General features: G+C 38.5%; 1 protein-coding gene across 1 annotated transcript in view; it reads right to left on the reverse strand.

Moving 5' to 3' along the window:
• eys (EGF-like photoreceptor maintenance factor) overlaps window positions 1–19,249 on the reverse strand; it is a 218,546-nt gene that overhangs the window by 24,862 nt on the left and 174,435 nt on the right. The window contains exons 41-42 of the mRNA XM_078176251.1: window positions 18,099–18,207; window positions 11,103–11,326 (exon numbers count right to left, since the gene is read on the reverse strand). Of these exons, the coding sequence (XP_078032377.1) occupies window positions 11,103–11,326; window positions 18,099–18,207 (333 nt within the window). The remainder of the gene's footprint in view (window positions 1–11,102; window positions 11,327–18,098; window positions 18,208–19,249) is intronic.

Genomic DNA, 19,249 nt, shown 5'->3' on the forward strand with positions numbered 1-19,249 from the left:
TGATGCTGTTAACATATAAATACTGCAGTGACGCTCTGTTGTTGCCATGATTCAGCGGAAGGAACCAGTGATTAGCAGGCTTATTTCTAGGCATCAACGTTAATGAGGTGTTTTGCATTGACCATTAAAGGTTGAATGTGAGCGTGTAGAGGGCGGGTTATGGGGCTAAATCCATGTGCAGACAATTTCGAGTTGGGATTTATAAAAGGAAATTCAGCTCTGGCAGCTACACACAGTTTTATGAATCAATCAGTTTTATGCTGCTTGATGCTTAGGGCTTGTGTTGTCTTTTGCTTATGGTGCTCTGTTGTGTGCAGGTGTGCAATACTGTTATGTGTAGTATGTGTTTTTATGCTTTTTTTAAATGGTGTTTGCTTTTCATTTCTTCCCGACTATTATTATAAGGCAGCAATACTTGTGCAGCTCCTGAGTTCAAGACAAATTTCCCTACGGAGACAATAACGTATATTGTATTGTATCGCATCGTATCGCATCGTATTGTATCGCATCGTACTTTCAGTATGGATCTTATGCAGTGTTTTATAAGTGAGACCATATGTGATTCAATCCAATAAAAACACTGAATAAAGCAGTTTGATGTCACAAATCAGTGTTTCACCTATGCTGTTTGGCACATTGGAGACGGGCAGCTAGCCCAGCACCTGCTAATAAATGCTCACTGTTTTTCTAACATCCTAGACACTCAGAAAGTTGAATTATCTGCAGAGGTCTCTTTCTCTCCAAAACAAATGGACTAGGTGATTTAAAATGCTGAAGAAAGCAGTTTCATGTTAAAAAAATCAGTGTTTTTCTGATGCATTCATAGTGTAGGGGCTGCTAACTATGGTGGCTGATGCAAAAATGCAAATAGCCCTATCTGGAGTTAGTGTCTTGATTGACCATTCTGGTCTACTGTAAAAACATGGTAGTGCAACATGGCGATCTCCGTAAACGAGGACCCGCTCCTCATGTAAATATAAATAATTAATTCTATGGTAACGAAAACATAGCGATTCTTATTTTCAGGTGATTATACACTTAAGAAAACATACTATATTCTATGCCATTTCTGCCAATATATCCCCCTAAATCCTACACACTGGACCTTTTAGACAGATGAAAGGATATAAGATGACCAAATTTATTTGCTCTACACTTAAGTAAGAAACAATTGTCAGTTTAACTGTGGTGAGATTTTCTAAAATATTCTCCCTGTGAACACAAAACCTGTCCACAGCTCAGACTGCATGCTGTGATGTAGTGCTATCACGGGTCTTCTCTCTCACTAACACGCCAACGAGCTGTCATCGGGCCAAACGTCCCACCTACTTCTAAGAAACAGTCGCAGCATTTGCAAAGAAATAAAATAAGGCAACATGTTGAGCTGCATTGTTGTTGGAACCAAAACTGGAACTGTGTTTAAAAGGTGGAAGGAGCCAGAAACAGTTGTGTGTGCACTCTGAAGACTGGCTTGTGCTGAATGAAAATAATATGACATCATGTTTTTGCTGCTGTGGAGACAACGAACACCTCACCGTAGAGAACAGACTCCCTTAACTGAGGATCACAATATTTTCCACAAAATAAAAACACCTGCAGATGATGATAGCGTCATGAGCATCAGACACACACACACACACACACACACACACACACACACAGATCAAAGAATAATTAGATAGCTGCACCGGATGTCTACTGATTACATATAATTACCACTGCGTCTTGCACACTTTTTATAATAATTACAAGGTTTGGTTTTAACCAAGGCCACAAAATATAATTTTGTGTTTACTAATGAATTTTGAGACATTATTACAAACTCAGACTTGTTATCACTAATACAGCGTAACATCCTACAGTCTACAGTCTATGTCTCCCATTCACAACTTAGGTCCAATAAACAGTCAGATGTGCTATTCAGTCAAATCCCCTTAAACTGATTACCAGAACATCAATCTGTCATACTGTCAAGATGCACAGCTGTGCTCCAATAACTGGAAAATATACTGTTGTTTAAGGCATTATAAATGGAGGTAAACTTTACAATAAAGAGAGACACCCCAGGTGAAAATGTAGATTTTTGTCCATTGATCAATTTTGAGATTTTGGGCTATTTTGCCCCCAAAACATGTCTTCTTTCAGACTAGTGGATAGAAAACTTCCAAAAAAACATTAAGGTGTTTAAGCAGAGCACATTCTTAATTAGTCTTAATTAGATAATGCCTACTTTACATATTTAAACATAACATTTCACAAAACTTTTAGTGCAAAAAATTACTGTCTTAATGTAAGTAACCATCTGGAAAGTTTAATGTTGATATGTTTTAGTTAAAAGTTTTACCCTTATCACTTCAAGTGTGTGTTTTGTCAAAATAATGTGGAATGCAATTTTACAATACTTACAATACTTTTTACAATACTCACCATTTCCTCAAAATGATTTTTTCTTATTTTCTGAGCCATAACTATAACTATGTTATGAAGGTCTTCACTTTTATTCTTATATCATTCATAGCCTGCTTTATACAAGATTCCCTCTGTAAAAACACTTGACTCTTATATGTCAGTAAAATGAAACAAGAATTTGAATGAATGGATGAGCAAAAACTCCCTTCAGCTAAATGAAGATAAGACTGAGATCCTCCTAGTTGGCCCATAAAATAAGAGGGATCCGGCTCTCACTAAACTGGGTCATCTGGCCACACAGACACGACCGGTGTAACTTTAGATTCTGATCTCAATTTTAAAGCTCAAACCAAAACTGCATTTCATCATTTTAATCCAGTCAATCTCACTCAAAATGGGCCCAACCTAGGAGAAATTGCAATAGTAATGTTTCATAGCTTGCATTGGTTCTTATACCCTCCTGCATCATATATTAAAAGTACACTGTCATTTTTTCATGGTGAAAAGCAAAGTTTCAACATTTGACAGCTACATGGTCTGGGTGAAATGATGTTAGTCATGGAGGGTCCTAGTACACCTATCCATCCTATTTGGTGTCTTTTCCCAAGTTTTGGGGGTCAGTCTTTTCAATAAAACACTTATAAAGAAGATATTGTGATATGTATACCTGTATTTTGGGGAACTACTACTAACAACTTTTCTTTTTTTGCCAAATTTTCCACTTACAGCTCTTCTGGGTGTATCCGCACCTAAACTGGGTATAAATTATTCTGTGTATATTTCATATCTATAACATCATCATTTGTTGTAAGTTTGGGAGTTATGTAGGGGATTATGGTGCAGAGGAGGTGAAGGGCTGGGCTGAAGTGGAGAAAGAGAGTGTGTGTGTGTGAGCTGACTGGTTCTATTATCAACTTTTCTACTCTATTCTATTCACCTGTTCTATTAGCATCTTTACTCTTTTAGTATCATCTTTTTTATTATCCACTTACAACAATTAATTCAAATTTTGCAATAGCAATATAAAATGCTGTGCTCATGTTTTATGGGCCTAGTCCATGGGATCAAGTCAGAATTTTCGCTATCACCCAAAGTGCCAAATTCTAGTTTGGTATGATTAAATGATACCAGATGATATTCCAACATAATAAACATAATAACCCTTCCCAACTTTAATATGTTATTTGGATGTCCCAAGAGATCACAAAAACCTTCAATGATTACTATTGTAATTTTCTCCAGGTCAAACCATAGACTGACTGGACTACTTATGCAATATAGCTAAGGTATGACCTCTACTGAGCCAGCAAGATGCTGAGAAGCTTGGTCGTGCTTTTGTTTCCAGTCATCTTGATTATTGTAACACTCGATACACTAACCTACCTAAACTGCCATTGCAAAATTACACACCATTCAGAATACTGCTGCCAGGGTTTTAACAAAAACTAAAAAGAGAGACCATATAACCTCTGTCTTACGTAACCTACACTGGCTCCCAGTATCTTTTAGAACTGATTTTAAAATCCTTCCACTGGTTTTCAAGGCTCTTAATGGCATTGCCCCCTCCTATATAATAAGTTCCCTATCACCTAATGACCCTGAGATCCTCCACAGCTGCTATTTTATCTGTTCCTAATGTCACTACAAAAACCTTCGGGGATGCTTCTTTCAGCTACTACACCCCAAAAATATGGAACACCCTGCCTTTAAATATTAGACCTGCTGGCTCAGTGGACAGTTTTAAACAACATCTTTTTAATACAGCTGTTAACTAGCAGCTATCTGTTTTAATATATTTTAAATTACTTGATTCATTAATTGATTGATTAACTAATTTTATTTTCTCCTTGAATGTGTTGTATAATTGTATGGTTTTATTTCCTTGCTGTTTGTCTCTGCCGTTGAATTGTAAAGCACTTTGTGCTGCATTCTGTGCATGAAATATGCTATTTAAAGAAAGTTCATTTATCAATTCAATTATTCAAATCAACTGGGAATATTTTTTGGTGATATCTATATGTTAAAATCTTTACCCTATTCACCTGAAGTCTCTCCCTGATAATAGAGCTCATCATTGCACTTGTTGACCCGTTCCTTAATTACCATTATTCTCAGTCAATCCCATATGCACTGTTCATGAATACTCACTGCAGCACCAAAAATGTTATCTATCCGCAGCTTTAAATAAAAAAAAAAAATAAAAAAATTTAAAAAAAAAGTCCCCTGGCAAATGCACTATTTACCCCTGTTGAGTCACATTTGCTAACAGTGCCCAACTGTTTTAGCAAATTACTGAGGCATTTTTAATAGTGAAACTATATATTTATGACCTCTTTTTGAAGATTTACATCCTCACTAGGACCCAGTGGGCTTGGGGCTGAGTGCCGCAGGCAAGGTAGGACAGTCTGAAAGTACTGACTAATGTATAGCTTTTGTTTTTTCCACGTAATTTGTTGACAAGAAGAGATATAATGAATAATGCCAGGCTCATCTTTTAAAAGTACTGTCATACAGAAAATCATTCTGAATATTTTACCATTAATTCTGTTCAGTAGCCTACTGTCTGTTTGACACAGTGCAGCGTGTTGATGAACCAAATTGAACTTTCCTTAGTCATCAAAATAACATATTTGGAAACTCTTCTCCTCTGCTGTGCCTGATTTAGTTGCACTTAAGAGTCAGAGGTCTGATCTAAAAGAAATAGCTGGTCTAAAAAAGTAAAATAATTTCCTGTATGTTTTCATACTGAGTCATAGGAGATTTGTCCCAAAATCATTTCAATACTTCAATAATTATTATCAGCCACTTCGAAGTATGTCAAGGTCACATAGAAACTCGTTTTTAAACAAGAACATGTCTATGTATAAAAATAACCAATTTGTCCACAAAAAACCTCCCAAAAAACCCCAACCACCGCACAGTTGTTTTCGTCCTCCAAAATTCAAAGACACAAATGCAATAAACTCCGTAATGAGCAAGTTTTCTCTGGAAATATTCTTAAGGGAATGCAATTGCACACGAGTTGATTGCTATGTTTGTTTCTCATGGTAAATTAAAATAATTGTTTCTTGGACCTTGAGTTATTTTATAGATACTTTGAGACAAGTATAGCTGGAACTCTGATTAAGATAAAATTGGTTTCACTTTGTTTGTGAAGAACACTTGCCGGCTGTGAAATGGAGCACTGGGAGAATTCGCTGTTAAGTGGAGGCTTGTGTGCCGCCAAAGCTGGACCTTCACAGAACGAGCAAGGCACCGTCTCTACCGCAGCCAATTAGCAGGAAGTAACACTGTCTACATGAATTCTCCTCAACTCCTGTGTGTGTGTGTGTGTGTGTGTGTGTGAGTGAGCATATGCCCATCCGCTACTCCTCCTCGAGATACCGAGAGGTCACATCCTGATGAAACCTTTAAAGCAACAATATTTTTTACATCAACAGTTAATCAAGACGATGTGTGTGTGTGTGAAAGGTGTGACGAACCCACAGGGAATTATTACACACTATCTCAGTTATTGCACTCGATGCAGAGAAGTCAGTGATCAGAAATTTAAAACCCAGTTCTCGAAATTATGATCTCCTGTAACAATCCTGTGAGACCGGGCTGTACATTCCTCATGGAACCAAGTGAATGGTGAGACGTAACAGATGTAAACATGTGCATCTTCTTTACACTCTAACTCACTACTTTTGTATTAATAAAAGATAATGGAAGTACAAGTAGTCACATAGTGAGTAAAAGACCAACCAATTGGCAAATCTCATTCAAGGCACCCTATTTAAAATGCTCTGGCCTGCCTACTGTTGCTGCTTTCTCTGCAAGTCGCTTTGCACCCTGCCTCCACCCCAGCTCCTCCTTTTCATGCTGTGTCTGACTTATCAGTGTAATTTCTGTTTGCCATTGAGACTGGCTCTGTTCTGTTCTCAGAGGGTTTTTGCTGCTTGTCTCCCTGCCTTAGGCTTTCCATGTAGGCACATGGAAGGGCAGGGGGATTTACTCTCTCTGCCTCAGGCTTTCCTTATTAGCGCATGGAGGGGCAGAGGTGTGCTCTCTCTACCTTAAGGCTTTCCACAAAGGCGCATGGAAGGGCAGGGAAGTTTGCTCTCTCTGCCTTAAGGCTTTCCACATAGGCGTGTGGAAGGGCAGAGAAGTGTGCTCCCTTTGCCTCAGGCTTTCCATGTAGGCGCATAAAAAAAGCTTTCTGTGTAGGCCTAAGGAAAAGCAGAGAGGCCCCAGAACAGAGCCATACCACCAAATATAATACTGCAAATGGAAATAAAGTTTTCTTTGACTAAAGTGTTCCTGACTGCAGTACTCTTTTGGGTCACTCTCAACGCTCTCAACAACTATACACTACTTGTTAAACACCAGACAAAATTAATGACTAGTTGGGGAGCATAGTGGAGCATTAAGCAGCTAAAGAGTGTCACTTTTTTTTCTTTCTTTTTTTTTTCTAATAGGACAGTGACACTTGGACTTACGTCATCAGGTGGGCAGAAACACGACTCCAAGTTAATGCTAATACACAAAAATATGCCATGTTAGCAATTTATTATTGCTGTTTCATCTATCTCATTACATATGTAAATATAATGCATATCAAGCATATTATAGAGTCTTATTATCTTTAAAAAATCATTGAAAGTTGGTTATCAGACAAGGTCTTGATCTTTTAATACAAAATATAAACAAGAAACTGAGCATTGCTGGGTACAACATAGATGGTCTTGATTCCTAGTCCCCATGCTGTAACCACATTCGCCCTTGCAGGGTGCTGCCACCTGCTTCCTCATTGAACCCACTATACACGCCTTTACAAAAGCACAAAGGGGCGCCATCAGCATCTCAACACAGGCAGAGAACAGGGGATGCAGGTGCAGGTCTCTTCACACTGCACCCTCCACAACTGGTCACAGGTACATCTGTTACATCTGTATGCAGATTACACACAGGATTGTGCATTTGGTTTTTTTTCTCTAATTGTCTAATGATGCATTTCACAACTAACCGTCTGACTGTATGAAGACAGGTGTTCATTTTCCCTTGATGAAATATTCTTTTCGTATTTCCAGTGTTCTTCTTTGTTACAGAGCGCCTGCAAAGTACTACTCACAGCACAAATGTGTGTCTCTTGGAAACGATTTCCACTTTACCATTTCCATCTGCTGTATTTGCAGTCATTCTAATGACATGGTCTCCACAACCTGCAGCTGAGGTTTATAAATGACGCAGATATACGACATTACGAAGCTGGCACTGAAGAACAAGAAGGCCATAGTGCTGAGGTGCTGATTGCCCGGCTTTTCACATTGATGTCACTTAAATGCCTAATATGTATGTATCACCCACCAACCACAAGCCATTATCCTCTCAGGTTTAATATTGATATTTCCACATGCCTAAGTGAACAGAAAACCACATGAAAAGGGGACAGCGCCAATATCACCCCAACTGAACCCACAATCAAAATCCTTTTTCATCCTATTATATTGTGGCAGTGCAATCCAGGGCAACTAGCAGAATGAAGAGAGCTCTGTGCACTCCTGATGACCCCTGCATGCTGTGCAGTTCAAGAGGATACTGCATTAACACGTATTCATCACACAGATAATTGCAAGGTGCACTCTTTCGCACATGACAAGTCAATGTGACCACAATGCCACCAGCTCTTAATTGGTATTCTTAGAGGCATTCATATTCCAATATTCATGGTGCCCCTTTTCATTTCAGTTTAATAAAAGCAACTGTTAATTGACAGTGTCATAACACAATGAAGAAGACATTTGGAGCAGCTATTTTCTGGATTACCTCAGGTGAAAGAGCATCATATGTAGTTAATGCATACTTAAAAAGACAGGCAAAATTGCTGGTAAGTGGGGTGTGATGGCAGTCTGATGAGCTGTACTAGATAAAGACAAAGGGAGAACGGATCCTTGCATATTTGGCACAGCACAAGGGACTGAGTTTGGCTCAGAAATCGCCTTCAGTGGACAATCAAAACACTGCAGAGTTATAGAAATAAGTGTAAAGAAATAGGACTTTACTCCTTTAGTGTACAGCTACTTTAGACATTTGTCAATAATCTGTCTTACACTTCTTTTAGTAGATCATCTGACACATTTAAGTAAGTGACAGTGCATTGACATATTTCTGTGTAAAATCAAGAGACTACAAATCATTGTTACAAGGAACATATTGGCATGCCAATCTGTTTTTCTTAGAAGTAAATAGAACTTAATAATTCAACTTCCAACGTAGAGAAACTATGCCATATAACAACAATATTACAGTTAAGTTAAAACATGTCATCATTCCATTTAATATCATTGTATCATGCAAATACGGCTATTTTGGCCTCCAAAGGGCTAAAAAGCAAAAGTAATTGCTGTGATCATCTTTTAAGTTGGTATGCCAAATTTGTTAGCAAATTAGTTGTGTACTGACACATCCAGCAGTCAACAGTAGCACTCATTTGTAGCGTCCACCTATATGTAAGTCCAATATTTACTCTCGTTTAAGCTCTGTTTTTGTTCTCCACCAACTTCTGATAGAAATTGCTGGCACTTCAGCAGCTTTCACATATACATATATGTGATCGGTTGTTGAAGGAGCGCTAACACTTTCTATGAAGACCACATCTACAATGCGTTATGAGGGCATTCATAGTGAATTATAATGCTTTTATAATGTTTTAAGACTACACACATAAACACATAATGCTTACTGATGCACTATATCAACTAAAACATTATAGATGTGACTTACAATGAATTATAAATGTCTTATGGATGCTGTTGACTAGTTTCAAATTAGAGGTTGACTGATGGGGCTTATAAAACATTGTGAATATTTATACACACACACCTCAACAATCAGCTGTAGTAAGGGCTCATAGAATGTTATAACAGATCATGCAGTTATCATAAGTTATCATTGTATGTGTTCAGTAAGGTGACATATTGATGCATCTATTATAATGCATGCTTCATCATAAGGTTTCATTGTTGGTGTTCAGTAAGGTGTGATGCATCTTCATGTATTTAAAAGAATCTATGAGGCATCATAAGTTATTAATGCCTACCACACACTAGAATACTTTGAAAAGACTTTTAAAAGACAACAGTCTGACACCCTCTCACATCTAAAGACAATGTGTCATGAGTCAGAGAGTTTTTAGTCACAGAATAACATTTTGCAAAGACTGGGGATCTTTCAGTGTCACTATTTGCAAGATTGTTAGCTTCAAGGTAGCACGTACACAACACACACACAAGATACTGCATGGACTATTATAACATTCTATGAGTCCTTACTACAGTTGATTGTTGAGGTGTGTTTAGGCAAGTATAGGTATTCATAATACATTATGAGCCCAATCAGTCAACCTCTAGTTTATAATTAGTCAAGAGCATCCTAAGACACTTGACACTTATATTTCATAAGTCACATCTATAATGTTTTATGACTGTTGATATCGTGCACCAGTAAGCAATATGTGTGTTTATGAGTGTAGTCATAAAGCATTATAATTCACTATGAATGCCCTCATAACGCATTATAGATGTGGTCTCTATAAGAGCTCTATACGACATTCAGAGCATATCTATGATTGAGTGTTTGAGCCAGGATTGTCTGCACATGGCTCTCAAAATGGAGGTGGCTGAGCCAGCCGCTATAAGCTAACTGTGCTAACAGCGCAAACAGTGCTAACAACAGCAACAGTGCTGACAGAGCTAACAGAGTGTGGGTGTTACGTTACTGTACAGCTGCCATTCTGCCAAAAGGGAGGGGACAACGATAACTGCAGTATGAGTGCGGTACAGAGCTGTGGCAATCAGCTATCCAGTGGAATACACACTCAGCAACTCACATAAACTGCACGTGTGCCATTAATCCACTATATTGTCACATAGCAAATAGCAAAATTGTATTAATGTATTAATGTTCTGAATGTTGTACTGAGCACCTTTAATATGTTTTATGTTAAGTTTCTCTTCAGCCACATAAGTAACTGCTGTAGGATATTTTGGCAAGATGGTTCGTTATCTGTATTAAATTTTCACCATTTGATGAAATTAACAATCAATTTATATTGATTTTTCTGCTGAGTCCCAGTCCAGTACTTCACAGTTAGCCGAAAGTAGGCCCACACCGAAATTAGTCCAGTGCAGATAAAATAAGCTTGACAGGTGAGCAGCTCTGCATTAAGAAATGGTTGGTGCTGGGAAGAGAAGCTGTTGCCAAAACTGTCATTTCACTAGCTGGCTGACTGGATGAGTGCGTGCTCAAAGCTCCCACTGCACAGCCACGACTCATTCATGTTTTTAGAGGTTGGGGAAAACAATTTTAACTGGAATATATATTCCTACAATAGAAACACTGACACATGGGCGTGAGGAAAACAGCAGGTCTAACGTGGAGGTGTAATGACTCTGTCACTCATACCACATTTTTTCCCTGACCTTTGTTGTTAATAGCATAAGCGTATCCAGTAAACACCCCTGTCTTTTGTTTGGCACATGCATAACAACTCTGCTGCAGTCCACCTCATTTTTGGGGTCAGTTCTTGCATGTTATGCAGTATTATTACTGAAGGCAAACACATTAGGGAAACTGTATTTTATATTCTTAATGGCTTTCAAGTTCAAAGGTAGTTAAGTAATTTTTTATTAGTGTTAAAGGTGACCTAGTACCTGACACAAGTTCCTCCGTTACGACAGGGAAGGTGCTGGCAGACAGGCGGGTCACAATTCTTGATGTTTCTCCCTCTCACCGCCTCACCCACTAGGTAAATCTCCTTCGAGTTGACCTGAAGTTCCCTGATACATCCAATGAATCTCCTCGCTCCCTTTGCACTCCCGACGTGCATCTCCCAGTGGGACGAAACATCGCCAAGAAATATGGGTCCAAAGGTTCCCTGAGAAAAAAAACACACAGGGAAAAGCCGGTGATCAGTGTTATCGTTTAGTAAATCACACTGCATCATACAGAATATGTCTCCCTTCATGTTGAAGTTGTGCAGCTAAAAACAGGCTCTCAATATGAGTGTGTGAATATATTAACATTATTATTGCATTAAGAGGACCTTACTATATATTAAGATCAGCAAGACAGATTAACACTATCAGCTCCTGTTACTCTCCAGCTTAATGTGGTTTTAGCATGACCTAGACAAGCAACTGCAGTTATAATCATTTCTTTTTTTCGCTCCTGCTGACATCATATGATAATACACATCCTGATACAATGGGAAAGAGGTAAAATATCTAAAAATTGCTGCAAGCCTTCTTTGATGTGCAAGGTAATTGGGTAGAATTAATGTAGATAAATTCTGTGAACTTGCAGCTTATCGTACCATAACGGTCAATTTAACAAGTGAGGCATAATTGTGTCTGCTACCAAAGCAGAGCTGCACAAAAAAAAAAAGAAGTAGCACAAGACCGTCTCATATTAGCACTAAATTACATATATTTCATTCGCAGCGGTGACCTCCGGATGTTCAAATGAATATTGAATACTACTTTCTATTTAGCAGGTTTACATAACACTTTCATACTCACGGCACGCATGATGATTAATTTATGAGGGACAAATCAACATTTATCACGGCTTCATTACAAATCCTTGCAAACTACGTGCGTGGTGACAGTGGATTTTTCAGAATAAAACTCCCCTGAGTTAAAGTCATTTTCTGTTTCATGTGTGAATAGCCTTACAGTGTGCAGAGTAAATGCCTTCCCCTTGGATTATGTAATTCACCGTTACACTAATTTCTATAATGACATCACAAGCACTGACCTAGCCACCATAATCTGAGCACTTTCACTCGATACAAAGACCCTTTTCTGTTCCTGTGGCTTTCTAATTCCAAAATAAGCTTTAAAGCTACTTCAACCTTCAGCTGGGTCATATTCACAGTAATGTGGATACATTTTGAAAATCCTGTTGACATGTCAAATGTTGCCAACCCTATAGCAGAAGTAATAAAACAATACAGGAACATGTTCTCTTTTATTTTGACAGCTGCCAACATCTCTGGAAGATGAATACTGACTGTCCCCGCTATCCATGTTGAAGCTTCTTGACATGGATACCTGATTTTATTACATCTGGTCATGGCAGATACTGGTTTTCATATAAAGGGTCACTGAATTTAATACCTCACTTTAACAATGCAGGCCTCTCATGTCATGTATTTAAAAGGTTTTAGACATGATTGTGTTGTCATAATGTCCAAATAATAAATCTTACTTATGAGTCTTCAAGGTTTATGTCTCTGCATGCTTTGTCTTGGTAAAATGTGTAAATTTTCAAAGCTCTGCTGATGATATCCAACTTTGTATAGAATACAATATATGATTAAAATCTTACACAGAACAAAGCAAAGAGGATTTTTTTCTGAACATATTAAATTACACTGAATCTTGACGTTTTCAATTTCATATCAGCCATTATGAAATCTAAGCAGCCGTATCAGAATTTATTGGACCTTGACATCCCTCAAATGTAACATTCGTCATGACACCACGCTGGCGCTTGACTAAAGGTGTTGGACAGCTGCAGTGGAGGTGTTCGGCGAAGGGACAGTGAGGTGTCAGACCACATAATCATTTGGGATGTCGGATTAATGCAAGCTTTAAATGGCGTAACTGCTGCACATTTGAAAGCCTATAAAGAGACATGGAGGACAGGGGTTCACAGGAACGTGGTGTGTAATGTCACCGCAAAATTAAGAGCCCTGCAACTATCTTTTACAAAGCTGAAGATTCAAATAAAACACGCAGCTGTGGATGGATACTTTAACAATGAGCTAAACCGTATTTTATGTGATACAACCGGCTACGAGCCGCTGGAGCTGCACGATGACGATGTGCTGATATGGAACGACTTTATGGCGCCTTCAAGTGTGTTTACCATGTTTATGAGAGGGGTCCATTTCAAAGACCCACTGATGTAATATTCATGACTTTGTAAGTGGACTCTCAGCACTGAGTTCACGAGTGCCGCATGCTGCTTTCTGAGGTCCATTTGAAGGCAGGGTGAGTCACGGTGGCCTTCACGTCACTATTACGCCTCTTCCACACTTATTTTCTGGTAAATTACTGGAATAACCTTTCAGGTGCCACTTGTGATTTTCACTATTCACACATGCACTACATTCAGGAATACTTCCGCCGTGCCATGGCAAAGTTAGAATAGATGGGGCAAAGGGCAGACCAGCAGATTAAATGGTGGCAATCCTCTTCTAATATGTTAAAATTCAACAAGTTTACAAGATTGTTGTTGTTTTGTGGTCTATTTGAATCTGAAGTCTTGAGAAGCAAATGAGAGAAAAAATATTGTAATCCCTTTTCTAAGTCAGCTCTAAAGTGATTTCTTTCCTGTGTTTATGCTTTAGGAGGAGGTACAAAAAGGTTTTACGAGGATAATCCTAAAACTTTTTTTTTTTTTCATCTGTCAAACAGTTAAATAAAAGTTTTGCAAGGTGAAAAAAAGTTTTGCCAGTTATTTTACTTAAACTTTTTTTTTTTGGTTAGGATCAGGAAATTTGTTGTTTCACTTATTTTGGTCACAAATGGCTTAAGTGCACCACTATCCCATGGTCTAAATCGGACTTAAAGTATTCAGATTTTCTTTGTAGTGTTGCATAAGTGCGTAACACAAAATGTATGTACCTGGTGTTTAGAGCGCATGGAAAAGTTAAAACACACCTGGAAGACAACTTGAATCTTGGTACTGGTGCAATTTATCCTCTTGTGGCCGGAATTCCACAACAAATGATCCTGACAAAAACTTTTTTTGGCCTGACAAACTTTTTTCTCTCACCTGTTTTCACGGGTGTAAAAAAGTAACTTCGAAAAATGAGCCAGGTAACTCTGTACATGATCCTCCCTGCAATTTTTCTGCTTTCTTTCACTAACAGCTGCACCTGCATTTTCCCTGCAATGTTACAGGGTCTTGAGGTTGGAAATTGGCAGATCATTTCCTGAATGTCAAGCCCTTTTTAAATAGGAATTGTGCAAATTTGCAGGTAAGGCCCAATCAGTCTTCGTTCAGCATTGGCAGTATAAAAACAAAATCGGGGAGTGCAGCGAAATGCCGCCTGCCTACTTTTGTTTATACAAAATGCGCCTTTTCGGGGCAATGGGAGGCGTGAGCAAGTAACAAAACGTGTAGCTCAGCATGTGACGTAAACAGTGACGTGGGAGGGAAGCCGCGGCTGGTCAGTCCTTCAGCAATTCTCTCATAAGTTCGCCCGTTCTTCACCATTCCCTTCATTTGACGGTTAATGGCCTCTTCGTTTGTGAGGGCAAGGAGGGCGCGGAATTCCTTGTCTCTCTGTTCCTTGCTCATCTTTACAGTGTCTGTCAGGTTTGCGTTTCCCTCTTGCTACTAGCTGCTCATTCCTGCTATCAGCTGTTTCCTGTTAGTCCATCGCCAGTGGGTCGCACGTACGGCATCATCAACAGCCCCTCCCACTAGTCTTCAACAGCCCCTCCTGTTGCTGAAGGGCGCTTCGTTCTTATTAAACCAAAAAGGTCCCGCCAATATGTCTACACCTATGTGGCGGAAAATTGGGCACCTCGGATCAACTCGCTAATCCGGCTCTGTGTGTCTAAACGCTCGCAGCTTGCCTGCAAAATGGCCCAACATTTGCCGAAAATCTGGCAGTGTAAAAGGGGTGTCAACCCCTGCTCCCATTCACACATGATCCCATGAAAGAAATATTCCTGAACCTTTCAGGGACAGACTGTGTGAAAGGGGCTTTATGTTTTTGGATAGTGTTATTATTTATATGTGGTGCCAGTTTACATTAGTAACTTAATAAAACTGAAGAACATAGCATCGCCAGACAAAAATTGTTGTTGAGGTAAATGGTAACTAAGCACTAAAAATTTGCTTTATAAACACACCCGTGGTTAAAATGTGGCAGTAAGACTTTCAAAGCAAGATAATCAATATGTTCATATTATTCCTGGTCTTGAACCCTTACTCTAGCAATCTGTGAGGTTTATGAGAGAATTCAAAAATATCATAATTTTAAAACTTTCCTCTCTCTGCTCCGTGTTGGCTTCCAGTCTATATTGCCAAGGATGATACTGACTATGACTTGTTTCACTGACTTTGCACTCCAGCATTTCTTAGCATTTGACATTCAGCAACTTATTTTGGTAATGGTTGTGAATAGTGCTGCAGTGACAGCTGCTAAACTGCCTGATGAGCCTCAGTAGTCTGGATTAGAAACTGACAACTGCTAACTTCCTGTTCTCTCTAAGGTCTGTGGCCGGGCTGTGTGTAGAGTGTTGGTTTTAACACGTCTCAAGTTCCAGTGTGGGTTCACAAAGTCAAGTTTACAGGCAGCAATTCATACAACACTATTCTCAAACCCTTGACAACCCTAAACAACTGCTAGTAACCTCTTTATTGCTGCATTTTAACATGTGTGGGTTTTCTGCTTTTCCTACTCTATAAGTTTAATGACACTGGCTGAAAGCCTAACTGCATGCCTGCAAATAAAACCTCTATTTGCATATTAATCTAATTGTGTTTAATTCAACTAGTGTTGAGAGCTAACTTCAATCAAAACCAATTTACACAGTATAACTTTAAATAAAGGCGATACTTCTTCTATAAAGAAGATAATTAACAAACAACGCCTTGTAGCAGAGATACTTGTGTAATGAATGTGTTAAAAGAAAAGCAAAAAAATAAATAAATAAATAAAAAATAAAAAATAAAAAAAGAGACACATCTTGGCATCTCAAATTAGAAGACCATAAATCACATTGAGGGAGGGGGAGGCATGCAGAGCCTGTGGGAAGGTTGAGCCCCTCTCTGCGTCTTTGATAGTGAAAAACAAAAATTATTAATTTAATAAAAAATACAGGTGTTGTTAATCAAACTAATGAGCCAGAGTGAAAAGACCAGCCTGTGATTACCAAGTGAGAAGTAGCTTAGTGCTACTTACATGCCTGCCATTAAGGATATTATCTGCCAAGTGTGATCATCTTGGCAAATAATGTAACAGGTGCACATGTTTTTAATGGCAGCTCTTGTTCTTCATTCATAAAGCAACTGCTGTTACTTAAAAACAGTGTGCAGGGCCAGCTTTGATAACATACGCTTAATCTATCACAATGCTGCTGTCATGCGGTGCATAAGTGATTAAAGGAAACATAAATTGTCATGATTTACAGGCAGCAGCTATGTGTTTTAGCTTGTGTAAGCCAATCAGCTCTATTTACAGCATGCTTTAATACTAGTGATGATCACGGTGTTGGGGAGGAACTACTTACATGTAACAGGGCATAATAAAGATGACAAAATAAAGGCAACAGTAATCCATTACAGTACATTACAGAGAAGAAATATGCAAATAAATTCATTAATCATCATAGTATAACACCAAGTCAGTTAAACTTCAGGGATATCCATGGGTCAATGTAGGAAGCACAAGTGATTGTGAATCAGTTTCACCTGCTTTGGTGCAAATGAAAGTGGATTATTTAATACATTTTTTACAGGGTAATTAGTAATCTGTAACCTATCACATTTCAAAAGTAACCTTTGCTACACTGGTGATGATATACCTGAGAATAAGTAACAACACCAAGACAATATATTTTTACCCAGTGCCTTGCTTTCAGGAACATACTCATGTTTTTTAAGGGAAAAAAACACATTTATAATTAAGCAAAAGCCAAATTTTAAATGTTGTATACACAGTGTAAAAAAGAAAAGGAAAAATTAAGAATTTAATAAAAAAAAAACTGTCTAATCAAAGATACTTGGTGCTACCAATACATTTTTTCATGGCATCTAAATGTGTGCACTAGATGTAGTACATTTGCTGGATTCTGAATTCTTTATAGTGAGCTTTGGGCTGCTTTGAGACCAAAAATGCATCCATTTGATTTAAGGTTAAGGGGTGCCAAAGAAAGGCAAGTGAACAATAACAGGCAGCTTGTGCCAGAATGCAGCATCCAGCTAGGGGCTGTGGTGGCCCATCAAATATGTGCAAACACACATGAATGCTGTACCTTTACTGCTCACCTTATGATCCTCATCATAAAAGGTAACTTTCCAGAGGGATAAAGTCCTTACTTACAGTATCATACACTGCTGTGCATTGATTTGGCACTTGATACACGTTTCAAATTCATAAATGTATTACGCAAGCTTGGATTCCTAAATTCTTTTCATGGGATTTTCATGATTATTTCATGTCTCACAATAACCTGAAGCAACACCCCCACCACAGGGATGTTTCTGTCTGAACACCCACTTCAGTTACATAAAAAGAACAAAAGAGATTGCAAAAAAAAGTGAAACAATAACGTATTAATAACTTAAGAGTGACAAGTAAGTCTCGGAATAATGAAAACACAAATGCATAATTATAGTGGGGCTATACATAGTTTTAAAATTAAATTTAATCACAAAAAGAGTTGTACTTCCCTGTGAAAACACACTGTGTCTGATTAAATTATATTTAATGTTTTTCATTGCATTGTTGTTGGAGTCATGCATGCCAGATTATATACGTTTTAATAAACATGTTCATCAGGTAAGAACCTGAACCGTAACAAGAAGGTGACACCAAACACATGATTATGGGTTAGAAATGTGAATGTAAGAAACAGGCTGTGACAAAGGGGTTTGATTTGACTGCAGGCAGGTCAGCTTACCTCTGACACGGGGTGTGACACGTACTCCTCGAGACGCTGAGCTGTGCCATTATCTGCAGCTATTTCAATCATACATGACCCTCCTTGTTTGCCAACAGGCAGATTGTATCTGTTGAGAGAGAACAGAGAGAGAGAGAGACCGGGGTCTGTAATATCTGATACTCACAATAAATCCAGCAAAGCATGAAAAATATTCTGACGGAGAGACAGACAGAGCAGTCACGGCAATGAAGCTGCTAATGTGACCATTGAGACTATACTATAAAAATGTATGACTGCGTATACGTTACACAGTATTTTCTGAAAAACTTTATGCACTGGTGGATAGTGCCAGAGGCAATGGTGCGTTTGTATCCCACGCTACTGCCCAACACCCATGAGAGACAACAAAAATAGAGAACGGCTTCCACAGCTGGATTTAAATAATAAGTCCAGAAATAGGTCTCAGCTCAGTGCTGCGGTGATGTTCTTTAACTTGTTGTGTTTCTCAGCAGATATGAAATTCACGTAGAAATACCTGTAAATACACCGCAAATAAACCGCAGATTCGGATAACCAGTCAGAACCAGATGAATTTACATGATCAAGCAATATATAGCAATAACAACAATGATAATACTAAGGAAACAAATCAGCCTGGAAAAACATTAGCATGAGTGAAAGTGCTCATTATGTCATTCAGGATTAATTAATGAAAAAAAAAACGAGGGCACAAACTGGATATACATTATAAACCTAATGAGTAGGAAGACAATTTTATCATTTGACCCTCTGTGTCTCCCCGGGGAAATATACAATTGCACTAGTCATTAATGTTGCAGCCATAATGTTAAGTAGCTGGTCTACTTGTGTCATATTCCAGCTTTGGCAAAGTCAAGTGATTGCCTCTCTCTAATTCATCATTGGCTTTACCCCGGCAATATACAATAGCAGCCTTTTTACAGGGCTGTACATTATGCAAAGGGTTGTACACTCTGCGCCACGCACATCAACATGACTCTGTGAGGGAGTAATATACATGATGCACTTTTTGTTCCGTAGGTTTATCACTGCTCGCCTGTGAACACGTAATACTTTTATTTGCAAATCTGGTTCTGCAAAATTCATTCATCCATTCTTTGCAATTGTACCACCGTCAATGAGCGAAAAAC

This window comes from Epinephelus lanceolatus, chromosome 17, assembly GCF_041903045.1.
Source record: "Epinephelus lanceolatus isolate andai-2023 chromosome 17, ASM4190304v1, whole genome shotgun sequence".
In the NCBI taxonomy this organism is placed as follows: domain Eukaryota; kingdom Metazoa; phylum Chordata; class Actinopteri; order Perciformes; family Serranidae; genus Epinephelus; species Epinephelus lanceolatus.